Source organism: Phaseolus vulgaris, chromosome 8 (assembly GCF_000499845.2).
Source record: "Phaseolus vulgaris cultivar G19833 chromosome 8, P. vulgaris v2.0, whole genome shotgun sequence".
Taxonomy (NCBI): Eukaryota; Viridiplantae; Streptophyta; class Magnoliopsida; order Fabales; family Fabaceae; genus Phaseolus; species Phaseolus vulgaris.
Window position 1 is genome coordinate 18,723,454 of NC_023752.2, and position 12,073 is coordinate 18,735,526.

At 37.8% G+C, this 12,073-nt stretch overlaps 1 protein-coding gene across 1 annotated transcript; it reads left to right on the forward strand.

Annotated features, from left to right (window-relative positions):
• The first annotated feature begins 7,858 nt into the window (after nucleotides 1-7,858).
• Nucleotides 7,859-11,489, forward strand: LOC137825548 (G-type lectin S-receptor-like serine/threonine-protein kinase At1g11300). Its single transcript, XM_068631240.1, has 7 exons — nucleotides 7,859-9,344; nucleotides 9,432-9,536; nucleotides 9,636-9,868; nucleotides 9,937-10,147; nucleotides 10,357-10,594; nucleotides 10,667-10,817; nucleotides 10,906-11,489. The coding sequence occupies exons 1-7, from the start codon at nucleotides 8,000-8,002 to the stop codon at nucleotides 11,212-11,214; spliced, it is 2,592 nt and encodes an 863-aa protein (XP_068487341.1). The 5' UTR covers nucleotides 7,859-7,999; the 3' UTR covers nucleotides 11,215-11,489.
• Nucleotides 11,490-12,073: the final 584 nt, after the last annotated feature.

The following is a 12,073-nucleotide window of genomic DNA, read 5'->3' on the forward strand; positions in this document are numbered from 1 at the left end:
AAAAATATGTAACTGTGTCCAAGGTTTGTCCCCAGAAACCATTCTGAATTGTTTCACTTCAGGCCTCCATCCCGAAATCCGAAGGGAACTTGCTATACTTAATCCCTATTCCATTTTCCAGGCTATTGGCCTTGCCAAACTCATCGAAGATAAAATCAGAGGCTCCAAACCTAAACCCTTTCGTTCCCCAAACCTTACAAATGTTCAGCACCACACCACCAATAACTCACGTCACCCACACCTTCCTCCAACAACCACGACTACCCAAACCAATCTCAATCACCCTGTTGTACCCCATAACCTACCACCCACCCCTACCTTACCCATTAAACGTCTCACAGCTGCACAACTTCAGGAAAAGAGAGTATTAGGTTTATGTTATAACTGCGATGAAAATTTTTACCCAGGCCACAAATGTTCTAGCTCCAGATTTCTTTTACTCCTAGACAACCCTGACTGTCCCTCGGCCTCCGCGGAAGAAACCCTAGAATTCACACCTACATATGACATGATCCATTTCCACCTGTCACCACATGCTCTAAACGGTACCCTCTCACCAAAAACCCTTAAATTCACGGGTCTCATCAACAACCTCCCAGTCACAGTCCTAATAGATTTTGGTAGCTCCCACAATATTTTACAGCTTCGCATTGCCCATCACCTTCACCTACCCATCTCACCCAGTCCCCTATTTACCGTCATGGTTGGAAATGGAGCTTTTATCACGTGTCAGGGCATTTGTCCCTCAGTTAATATCGCTCTCCAAAACACTACCTTCACAATTCCTCTTTACCTCCTTCCCATAGAAGGAGAAGATGTTGTTTTAGGGATCGATTGGTTGCGCACTTTAGGCCCAATTATAGCTGATTTCTCTATCCCCAGCATAGCCTTCACCCATCTCAACCAACAAATCACTCTAAAAGCCAGCACACCCACCACACCAACCCCAGCTACCTATCATCAGTTCTGCCAACTCCTTTCCACAAAAGCCATGGCATCCATCCATCTTTTATCCATTGACTCACCATCAGATTCCACCCTCCCTCTAGAAATCAACATACAAACACCATCCTCTCCGTTATTCTCTCTTCCATTTTCAATACAATCCATCCTTCTTCAACATCAAACCATTTTTCAAATTCCTCGAGGTCTACCACCTCCACGGCCCCATGACCACCACATACCACTCCTCTCTCACACATCACCCATTAATGTTAAACCATATCGCTACCCTCACTCACAAAAATCCACCATCTCTACCCTTATTCAAACAATGCTTCACGAAGGCATTATCAAACCAAGCACTAGCCCCTTCTCCTCCCCAGTTCTTTTGATTTAAAAAAAAGATGGTACATGGTGTTTTTGTATGGACTATAAAGCCTTAAATGCAGCCACAATCTGTGACCGCTTCCCCATTCCCACCATTGATGAATTGCTAGATGAATTGGGTTCGACTATTGTTTTCACTAAGATTGACTTATACTCTGGATACCACCAAATTCACCTCACCCCCATAGATACTCACAAAACAGCTTTCAGAACAATGGATGGTCACTATGAATTCCTAGTGATGCCTTTCGGCTTGACAAATGCACCATCAACTTTTCAAGCAGCAATGAATGATCTACTTAGGCCTTATCTTAGACGGTTTGTTCTTGTCTTTTTTGATGATATTTTGGTCTACAGTCCCACACTTCAGGACCACCTAACTCATTTAGAGCTTATTTTGCAATTATTGGCACAACATCATTTCTTTGCTAAGCTATCTAAATGCAGCTTCGCTACCACCCAAGTTAGCTATTTGGGTCACCTTATTTCATCTATAGGTGTCGCACCAGACCCAGACAAAATTCAAGCAATCACAAGTTGGCCACAACCACGTTCACTCACAGATTTACGTGCTTTCCTCGACCTTACGGGTTTTTATAGAAAATTCGTTCACCACTACGCCACTCTCGCCTCTCCGCTCACCGATTTATTACAACACAAACAATTTACATGGACATCAGCGGCACAAGAGGCCTTTCAAATATTACAAGCACACATGGCAAAAATTCCTACACTACGCCTTCCAGACTTCCAACAACCCTTCACAGTGGAAACAAATGCCTCTGCTGTAGCTGTAGGGGCCGTCCTCAGCCAAGCCAACCATCCCATAGCTTTCTTCAGCAAAAAAATGTGTCCCCGCCTCCAATCCGCATCAGTTTATGTCTGAGAAATGCATGCAATTACAGAAGCAATTAAAAAGTGGCGTCAGTATTTACTTGGTACACATTTCACCATTTTCACTGACCAAAAAAGCCTCAACACCCTGTTATCCCAAACAATCCAAACCCCAGAACAGCAAAAGTGGACTGCCAAGCTACAAGGATATGATTTTAAGATAGTATACAAACCTGGAAAAACAAATGTTGTAGCTGATGCTCTTTCCCGCCAAGAATCGACACCCAAATCAGTGTTTTTGTCCATCTCTTCTCCCATGCCGACCATCTTCCAAACCCTCCAACATTACTTCGCCACCAGTGACGGCTTCCAAGTAATACAGCAGTACACTCACAACCAACCTTCACCATCCCTATTCCACACACGCAAAGGACTGTTATTTTTTCGCAACAAAATTTTTCTTCTAGAGGCCGACAATTTTCGCCAACAGGTTCTCCAAGAATGCCATGAATCTCCTACCGCAAGTCACTCAGGTTTAACATCCACATTGGCACGAGTGGCCGCGTCCTTCTACTGGCCAGGATGGATGAGGGACGTTAAAACCTTCATACAACAGTGCTCTCCATGTCAACGCAACAAGTACCTACCAAAGAAAATTCAGGGGTTAATACAACCTCTCCCAATACCAGATCAAGTGTGGGAAGACTTATCCATGGATTTTATTACACACCTACCTTCATCCGCGGGTCACACCGTCATTGGGTCATCTGTGACCGACTCACAAAATACGCCCACTTTCTTGCGCTTCCAACCCACTACACAGCTGAGAGTATTGCACGACGATTCTCAAGCGAAATATGTTGCCTTCATGGGATTCTAAAATCCATTGTGTCTGACCGAGACCCCATTTTCATTAGCAAATTCTAAAAAACCCTGTTTCAAGCATAAGGCACAACCCTCAAGTTCAGTTCATCATACCACCCCAAGACAGATGGCCAAATAGAAGTGATAAACAGAGGCTTAGAAGCATACCTTCGTTGTTTTACCAGTGACCACCCGACCTCGTGATATCGCTTCCTTCACCTTGCGGAACTGTGGTACAACACATCTCATCATTCAGCCATAGGAACATCACCCTTCACGGCGCTTTACGGTCGTCCACCACCATCCACTTTGGATTTGCTCCATACCCCACGCTCCGGGACCACCGTGACCGAGCTCCTCCACCAACACACCGTCATCTTACACGAATTGAAGAAGCATCTCCAGTGCACACGCCAACGCATGCGGGACAATGCTGACCGACACCGCTCGAACGTGTCCTTCAACATCGGCGAATGGGTATGGCTCCGCCTCCAACCGTATCGACAACAATCCGTGGAACGTCGCGTTTCACATAAGCTCGCGCCGCGCTACTTTGGACCGTTTGAAATCCTCCGCCGTATCGGCGCGGTGGCGTATGAACTCCGACTGCCAGCCACTTCGAAGATCCACCCCGTCTTCCACGTTTCGTTACTTCGAGGCTACAAAGGACCCCCACCCTTGCACTTTTCAAACTCAAACTCAAGTCGCATCTCTCTGCCCACTAAACATAACTCTAATTCAAACTCCCTCTCACCTACTTCAGTAGCCGCACCAACCCTGCCCACAACAATCAATGTTACCTCACAGCCCCTTTCACCTAATTCAATAGCCAACCCTACTCGGCCCACCAAATTTAACGTTACCACACCCCCCCTTTCACCTAATTTCCTAGCCACACCACCCCTCTTACCCAATGACCAGCCACCACGTCAAAAGCTGCATGCTCAAATTGGATTTTTGGCAATAGATGTAGTTGAATTGTTTTTACACCTTTGTTCCTACCGGTTGACCTAGCGCAAGAGCGTTGCCTCGTCACGTTCTCCCTCACCAGCTTGACACCACGTGCCCTTCAAGTCCACACCACAGATAGCCTCTCTGAGAACCTGAAAAACACAAGGTGGCGCCTCTGCGGCCGGTGGCGCTCCGACAATCAAGTCAGTGACAAGAACACCCAAAAAATGAGAGAAAAATATACTCTGCAGAACCGTACTAAAGTGCCCTCAACCCAAAGCAATCAGCCGTAATGAAAAACGTACCTCTGCAAATTCTGTTAAGTTTACCTTTATAGCTAGGTTTTTTCTCTCTCCAGGCAGTTACGCTTTGGACGCGTGGCTCGCATCCAACCCTGCACGTGTCACCATCTGGGCTGGGGTAGCAGGTAGCACCCAGCCCTACATGTGTCATCATCTGAGCTAGGATAACTTGAGCTTCGTTTCCATATTGCATCCAACCCTACACGTGTCATCATCCGGGTTGGGGTAACAGGTAGCATCCAACCCTACACGTATCGTCATCTGGGTTGGGGTAACTTGAGCGTTATTTCTGTGTAATAACCAGTCGTGCGGCTAAGTTTCTTATTCAAAGAGTAATCTAGCACATACTACGCTGTGAAACACCACATGACAAGGCGAGTACCGGATGCAACAAAGTGCATCATCTTTGTGATATCCTTGTCGTGAGTGTCACCCTCCCCATTGCTACACCGTACACGTTCTAGCTGGGGAAGCCTTGCCACCAATGAATGTCCACTCTGGGAGTCCCGTCGCCGATGAGCAAGGTGTTCCCCCCAGCTTACTCGACCTTCGTTCCCCACGCTGGTGCAACAACCATCTTACTGGAATCACTCGCTGGAAACTACTCTTCTGAGCCTCCAACGGTTTTAACTAGGTTTCCTGGAAGATCCGGCGATGTGCCCCCATAGACGACGTCTGACCACTCGATCTCCCATTGTCTAACACGTCGATGTCACACAAACCCGGCGACAACCAGCTATGTTCATTGCAGCACGCCACTTCCATGAGTCGACGACTATGCTCACTCCTGAACCATTCATCTCTCCCTTGTCCACGTGTTCTGTTGAGCACGCCCCACATGGTCACGTGCCAGACACGTCATCACAACCGATGACCTGGTCGGTACAACCTTAAAACAATAGTTTCCTCCTACATATAATTTAAGTTTTTAAAAACTTTTCATTTTTCTACAAGTTTTTTTCAATTTTTACATTCCTTTATCTCCTTTTGGATCAATCATTTCTTAGAAAAATACATCTTTTTTAAGATATTTTACATATAATCCATTCATTTTTCATGTCTAATTTGATATGAAAATTAAAAAGATTTGACATTTATCACTCACTCTATCTATTAAACGAAAATGTAGCTAAAAGAATCAAATAATAACAATTTTTTTAATTTTAACTTCTTAAATAAACAACAACATAATATCTCTTTCTTTATCTAACCCATATTTAAAATTTGAAACATAACAAAAAAAAAATATCCTAAAAACTTATATAAGTTCAAATTATAAATATTTTCTATATATTTTCAATAATATGAATGTCAATACTCCTCCTAATAACGATTAAGCTATGTAAATAACACTACCTCACCAGTCTAACCATCTCAATAAAATATTTAATAATCACAACAAATCTCAATAAAATTACTGGTATCGATATCTAAAATATTATTAATGAAAAATTAAATTAATTTTTAAATTGGTATTTAATTAGTTTTCAAGATTTTAGTTATCAATTATTATAAATTTAATGGTTAAAACATTGATAACTAATTAGATACCAATTTAGAAACTAATTTATAAATTTTTATTAATAATACAAACTACTTTATATTCCAATATTTTCTTAGTTTATAAAATAATATCTAATTTAGTAAATGTAATAATTAATTATTTTTATCTTTAAAATTAGTTTTTATTTATTAATTTTCTAGTTGTGAGATAAAGAGAAAAGGGGGAAAAATATGAAGGATTATATTGATTTGTTGTCGTAAAAAAGACACATTGAGTTACTTAGCCAACTTGACGAAGTTAATCCAATATTTTCCTAATTCTTACAACACATACTAGAAAAATAAAAAAGACAAGACAAAAACCAAGATCTCGAACCTTAATAAATCTCAACTGAATCCCTTATGAAATCCTATCAAAAGAACCAACAAAAATTATAAAAAAAACATCACTTGAAAAGGATAGTAGTCTAAGAAGAAATAATGATGAGTTTCTCAATCTAATTATTTTTTAATCCATTGATTTAGTAAATAAAACTTCAATTTCAAGCTAACAACTGACTCTAAATATTGGAGAACTGATTTTGTACTTTTAGAAAATATTTGCATTAATAGCCTGAATATAAAAGTATTGAATTGAAGAACCTCAAGCCTCAAAATATGATGTTTTGATAATAAAGAATAAATTTGAAGATGGATACATATGTTTAGATGTGTTAGCTTTCTGTATAAATGTTATTAGAGTCTTTCACATAAAGATAATCATAAAACCAACACACAACCATTACAAACGACTTAAAATATTTTAGAAAAAAAAATGTTTTAAAATATTTCTAAAACATAATTCATTACATCTTTTGTTTGATCAATTAAATTGATCTGGTGAGATTTAAAATAGTATATAATCGATTAACTTTATTACTACAATTATTTATTCTAAAACACTGTTAAATTACTTTATTCAAAGTAAAATCTAAGATAGAATTGTCAATTACAATACTATTATTATTATTATTATTATTATTATTATTATTATTATTATTATTTTAAAACATAAAATTATTATTTTATTGCTTTCTAGTTTACTTTTTCAAAATATTATTAAAATTGTAATTAAATAAACATTAAAATTTTGATTTTAGTACTATAAATTAAACTTTGATATTTCCATGAAATTCTTATTTTAAAAATCAAGGAAAAATTATTATTATTATTTTATAAATTGAAATTAAAGGGCTACATAAAGCATCTCTTCAAGTAGCTTTAAAACTACATATTAATCCTTTGTTTAATTTTAATATAATAGTTCGAATAAGTATTTCACCTTTAACAGAAAAAATAAAATATAAGATAGAATAAGCTTTCCAAAGTTATTCTTAGAGTAACTTAGATTTTTTTTCACAAATAAATTTATTCATATTTACAAAATTTTAATTTATTAAATATTTGAAAAAAAATCTAAATCAAATTGTTGAGTAATAATAATTGTGTTTCAAATAGATTTTTTGTGAGATATCTTTAGTTTTACTGAAATTCAATTATACATGTAGGTACTCGACTAGTTAGCCTCCGGCTATTCTATGTCATGTTCCCCAAATCAGTTAGCAACATTATTAAACAATCATCATACGATAATTACATGGAAACCATGATCATCTACTAATTGGATTTCATTGGACCATGTCTGTCAGTTCGTACATCCTAGGATTCAAACCTGTAAATAGACAACCCTCTCTTAGAAGGGAAATAATGAAAATTGTATCATGAACAGTCAATACTTTAACCCTTAAAAATAACTTGAACGTGGTACTGTATCAAGAAGAGAGAATGAACAATATGACGAAAAGACCGAAAATTGAGGACAAGACTAAGGTGAATTAAGGGAAGTCTCCATTCCTCAAGATATGATGAAACTTTTAAGATATTGGCAACTATAAAAGTAAATTATTGGATAGCAACTACCTTGAAAACTAATATAAAGGTATAGTTTTAATAAAGAATTAGACAACTAATACTAGTTTAGTAAAATTACGTGAGCAACCTACCAAGTCAAATTTGACTACAGAAATATTCCTCACAGATTTGACGAGGTATGTAAATTTTGTGAAAGAAGAAACAATAGAAGGAGAGAGTGAAATGAAAGATGTGATTGTGAAGCCTGTTTATTCTATTCACTTTTTCTATCAAGGAAACTGAATGAAAGATGTATAAACATTTGCATGGCACAAACCGTTGACTTCAAAGGGACACTGTCAAATCTTACAGTGGCCATTTGGTTCGTAGTAATGGATTTCAGAAGCCGTGCAAACAACATGTTCGTTGTTTTGTTCATACTGTGTTGTTGTGCTTTGGATTTTGGTACTGCCACAGACACCATCAACTCATCTCAGTTCATCAAGGACAATGAAACTATAACCTCCACTGGTGGCAACTTCACCTTGGGCTTCTTCACCCCTCAAAATTCTACCAATCGTTATGTGGGAATTTGGTGGAAAAGCAAATTCCCTGTCACATGGGTGGCTAACAGAAACCAACCACTGAGTGATTCTTCTGGTGTTGTCACCATATCTGAAGATGGGAATCTTGTGGTGTTGAATGGTCAGAATCAAGTGATTTGGTCAACAAATGTGTCAACGACATCATCCAATACAAGTGCCCAGCTTTTAGATTCTGGTAAGCTAGTCCTCACTGAAACCACAAGGGGAATCATCTTGTGGGATAGTTTTGAGCACCCTTCAAATACGTTATTGCCCGGTATGAAAACTTCAACCAATGTAAGAACAGGTACGAAAGTAGAAATTACATCATGGAAAAGCCCTTCTAATCCCTCCGTTGGGAGCTTTTCTTCCAGGGTTCTTCGACGCATAAATATAATTGAAGTGTTCATTTGGAATGAAACTCGACCATACTGGCGCAGTGGTCCATGGAATGGTGGGATCTTTACAGGGATATCCATGTCATCGTTTCTTTATTCTTTCAAAGCTGGGGATGATGAGGAAGGAAATACATATTTCTATTACACAGTAGCAAGTCCGCAACAAATTTTTATGTATATGTTGAATTCGCGAGGCCAATATAACCAAATATCGTGGAATGATAAGAAGAAGGAGATGGAAATTACATGGACTAGTCAAGAATCAGATTGTGATGTTTATGGAATATGTGGGTCATTCGCTATTTGTAATGCAGAAAGCTCACCAATATGCAATTGTTTGAAAGGGTTTGAGCCGAGGAAGAAAGAAGAATGGAATAGACAAAACTGGACTAGTGGATGTGTTAGGAGCACACCTTTGCAGTGTGAAAGGGTCAGAGATCAAAACGTAAGTGCAAAGGAAGATGGCTTTTCGAAACTGCAAATGGTTAAAGTTCCCGATTTTCCAGAAGGGATTATTGTTGACACTGAATGCAGAAGCCAATGCTTGGAGAATTGCTCTTGTGTTGCTTATTCTTTTGATGTTGGAATCGGTTGCATGTCTTGGACTGGGAATCTTATAGACATACAACAAATGGCAGAGGGAGGACTTGATTTATATGTTCGTGTAGCTGACTCTGATCTTGAACATGGTATGCTAGGTCTGCTCAAACATTTAAAACACTGTTTCTTTGAACTGGATTCCTCATATTTTAAATTTATTTTTTTCTACATAACAGATAAAGGGACAAACACAGCAATGATCACTGGAATTACAGTGTCAGTAGTAACAGTCATCATAGTTACTTCTGCATATGTCATGTGGAGGACTTCTAATCACCCAGGTATGTTATCTTTGTATTGTTTCAGAATTAATTGATAATAAATTTTACATCCGGCTGGTAAAGGACCTAATTAAGCTTACGTTATGTTTGTAACACCAGCCAAAATATGGCATTCAATCAAATCAGCAAGAAAAAGGAACATCAAAGCTTTTCAATTATTGAACAAAAAAGGTGAAACACCAGAACATCCAAGCCACCAAGTAATAGAAGAACTGTCACAAGTTAAACTCCAGGAGCTGTTACTATTTGATTTTGAAAGGCTTGCAACAGCCACAAACAACTTCCACCTGTCCAACAAACTTGGGCAGGGTGGTTTTGGACCTGTGTACAAGGTACCTTTAAACAAAGTTATAATATTTGAATCAGTTCTGCAGTTCTCATCTTAATATTGTTTTCGCAGGGGAAACTGCAAGATGGACAGGAAATAGCAGTTAAAAGACTTTCTAGAACATCTGGGCAAGGTCAAGAAGAATTCATGAACGAAGTAGTGGTCATTTCCAAGCTTCAACACCGTAATCTTGTAAGACTTTTTGGCTGTTGTATTGGAGGTGACGAAAAGATGTTGATATATGAGTACTTGCCAAATAAAAGCTTGGATGTGTTAATCTTTGGTTAGTGTTTTATACCTTCTCTAGTGTTTTTCTCATAACCAATTCCATACTATTTTTGTTTTTATTTATTTAGGACACAATTGTTCAAGTTATAAACATTCATTTAATAACTAGTGAGTTTTCTTTGAAAGCATGCTAATCAGGGCCTTTAGATGACTCAACTTCTAATACTGTGTTCTTAAAAGTATAACTCTACCCTTATGTTTCAGATCCATCAAAAAGTAAACTCCTAGATTGGAGGAAGCGCTGTAGCATAATAGAAGGAATAGCTCGAGGATTGCTTTATCTTCACAGGGATTCCAGACTAAGAATCATACACAGAGATTTGAAGACAAGTAATATATTGCTTGATGAAGAACTAAATCCAAAAATATCAGACTTTGGTATGGCAAGAATATTTGGAGGGAGTGAAGATGAGGCCAACACTAACAGAATTGTTGGAACATAGTAAGTCTGCTCTTCTGTCCACCATAATATATATCAATACTTGGAGAATCATTCTTTTATATATGAATGCAGTGGCTATATGTCCCCCGAATATGCAATGCAAGGACTATTTTCAGAGAAATCAGATGTCTTTAGCTTTGGTGTTTTGGCACTAGAGATTGTAAGTGGAAGAAGAAATTCAAGCTTTCATGATGATGAGCATGTTCTTAGCCTCTTGGGATTTGTAAGTCTAGAAAATCATTTCTCATTTACAGGAACTTTTGCCTTTTGTTCATTCAACATCCAAATGTTTACTTTTCTTTTCATTTTAGGCCTGGATACAGTGGAGGGAAGGAAATATATCTTCTTTAATAGATCCAGAAGTGTATGATCCTAGTCATAATAAAGATATTTTAAGGTTCATTCACATAGCACTTCTATGTGTGCAAGAACTTGCTATAGACCGACCCACCATGGCTGCAGTAATTTCTATGCTTAACAGTGAGGTTGCATTTCTTCCACCTCCAAATCAACCTGCATTCATCCTGAGGCATAATTTGCTGAATTCAGTGTCATCTAAAGGAAGTCATAGATTTTCTTCCACCAATACTGTTAGCATTACAAGTATCAGTGGAAGATAGAAAATAAGAGCTCTAAGAAAGGAGAATCAAGCACAGTTACAACCAATTCTTTTACAGCATTTCCCAGCAATGAGAAAGCACCCAGCATTTGAATTGGTTACCAGCAACTGAAATGAGTTCTCTTTGATGGGTGTTCAGTTCTGATTGCAAACAATATAAATAGGTGTTTTGCCACCTTTTGAAGATGTTTTTGTCATTTTCTTGTTTTTCCTCCTTTTGTATTCATGTTACATATTTGCTTTATTAATTAACGTGACCTTATATTTTTTGTTTCAGTTTGCTAAATATAGTCATAGTAGTAGGCCCTTTTAAGATAAAAGTAAGTCAGTCTGGTAATTATAATGTATATCTCTTAATTTCTTAGTCTGTTCAAACTTTCATATTAATCGTAAATGTAAATGTTGTTGATCAATTAAAAAACTAGATTCCTTGCTTTAAGCTGGAATAATGCCAACGGATTAGCTTCCTCCTCTTGCCTGTTTCATTTCTTTGAGTCATAATACCAACCTACAATACAATTCATTCAACTACGGTAGCAAAGTGAGAAATTTGATTTAGTTGTTCTTCAATAGAGAATGAATGTGGAGTTCCTTGGATCAGAATCTTCAATCCCTTCTCCTATTTCAATTTCTTCTGGATTCACTTTATTGTATATTGATTTTCGTGATAGAAACTTAATCAAACAAGCGTCAATCAAATTCAACAAATCTTATCATAAAAACAAGGGTTCACTTATATATTTAGTATCTCACTAGTTCCAAAGTTTACTTGTGAGATGTTTATCTTCTACCTCTTGAATTAAGCAAACAAAAGTTTGATTAAGACTAAGTGAATTCACCAAGAACTCTAATTAGTTAAG

What these genes read in the sequence shown, in the direction of transcription:
- LOC137825548 (XM_068631240.1), top strand. Translation starts at nt 8,000, where the DNA reads ATGGCACAAACCGTTGACTTCAAAGGGACACTGTCAAATCTTACAGTG. An exon ending in GAGGACTTCTAATCACCCAG is followed by an intron (nt 9,537 to 9,635) that starts GTATGTTATCTT and finishes TTGTAACACCAG; the next exon opens with CCAAAATATGGCATTCAATC. An exon ending in AACAGAATTGTTGGAACATA is followed by an intron (nt 10,595 to 10,666) that starts GTAAGTCTGCTC and finishes ATATGAATGCAG; the next exon opens with TGGCTATATGTCCCCCGAAT.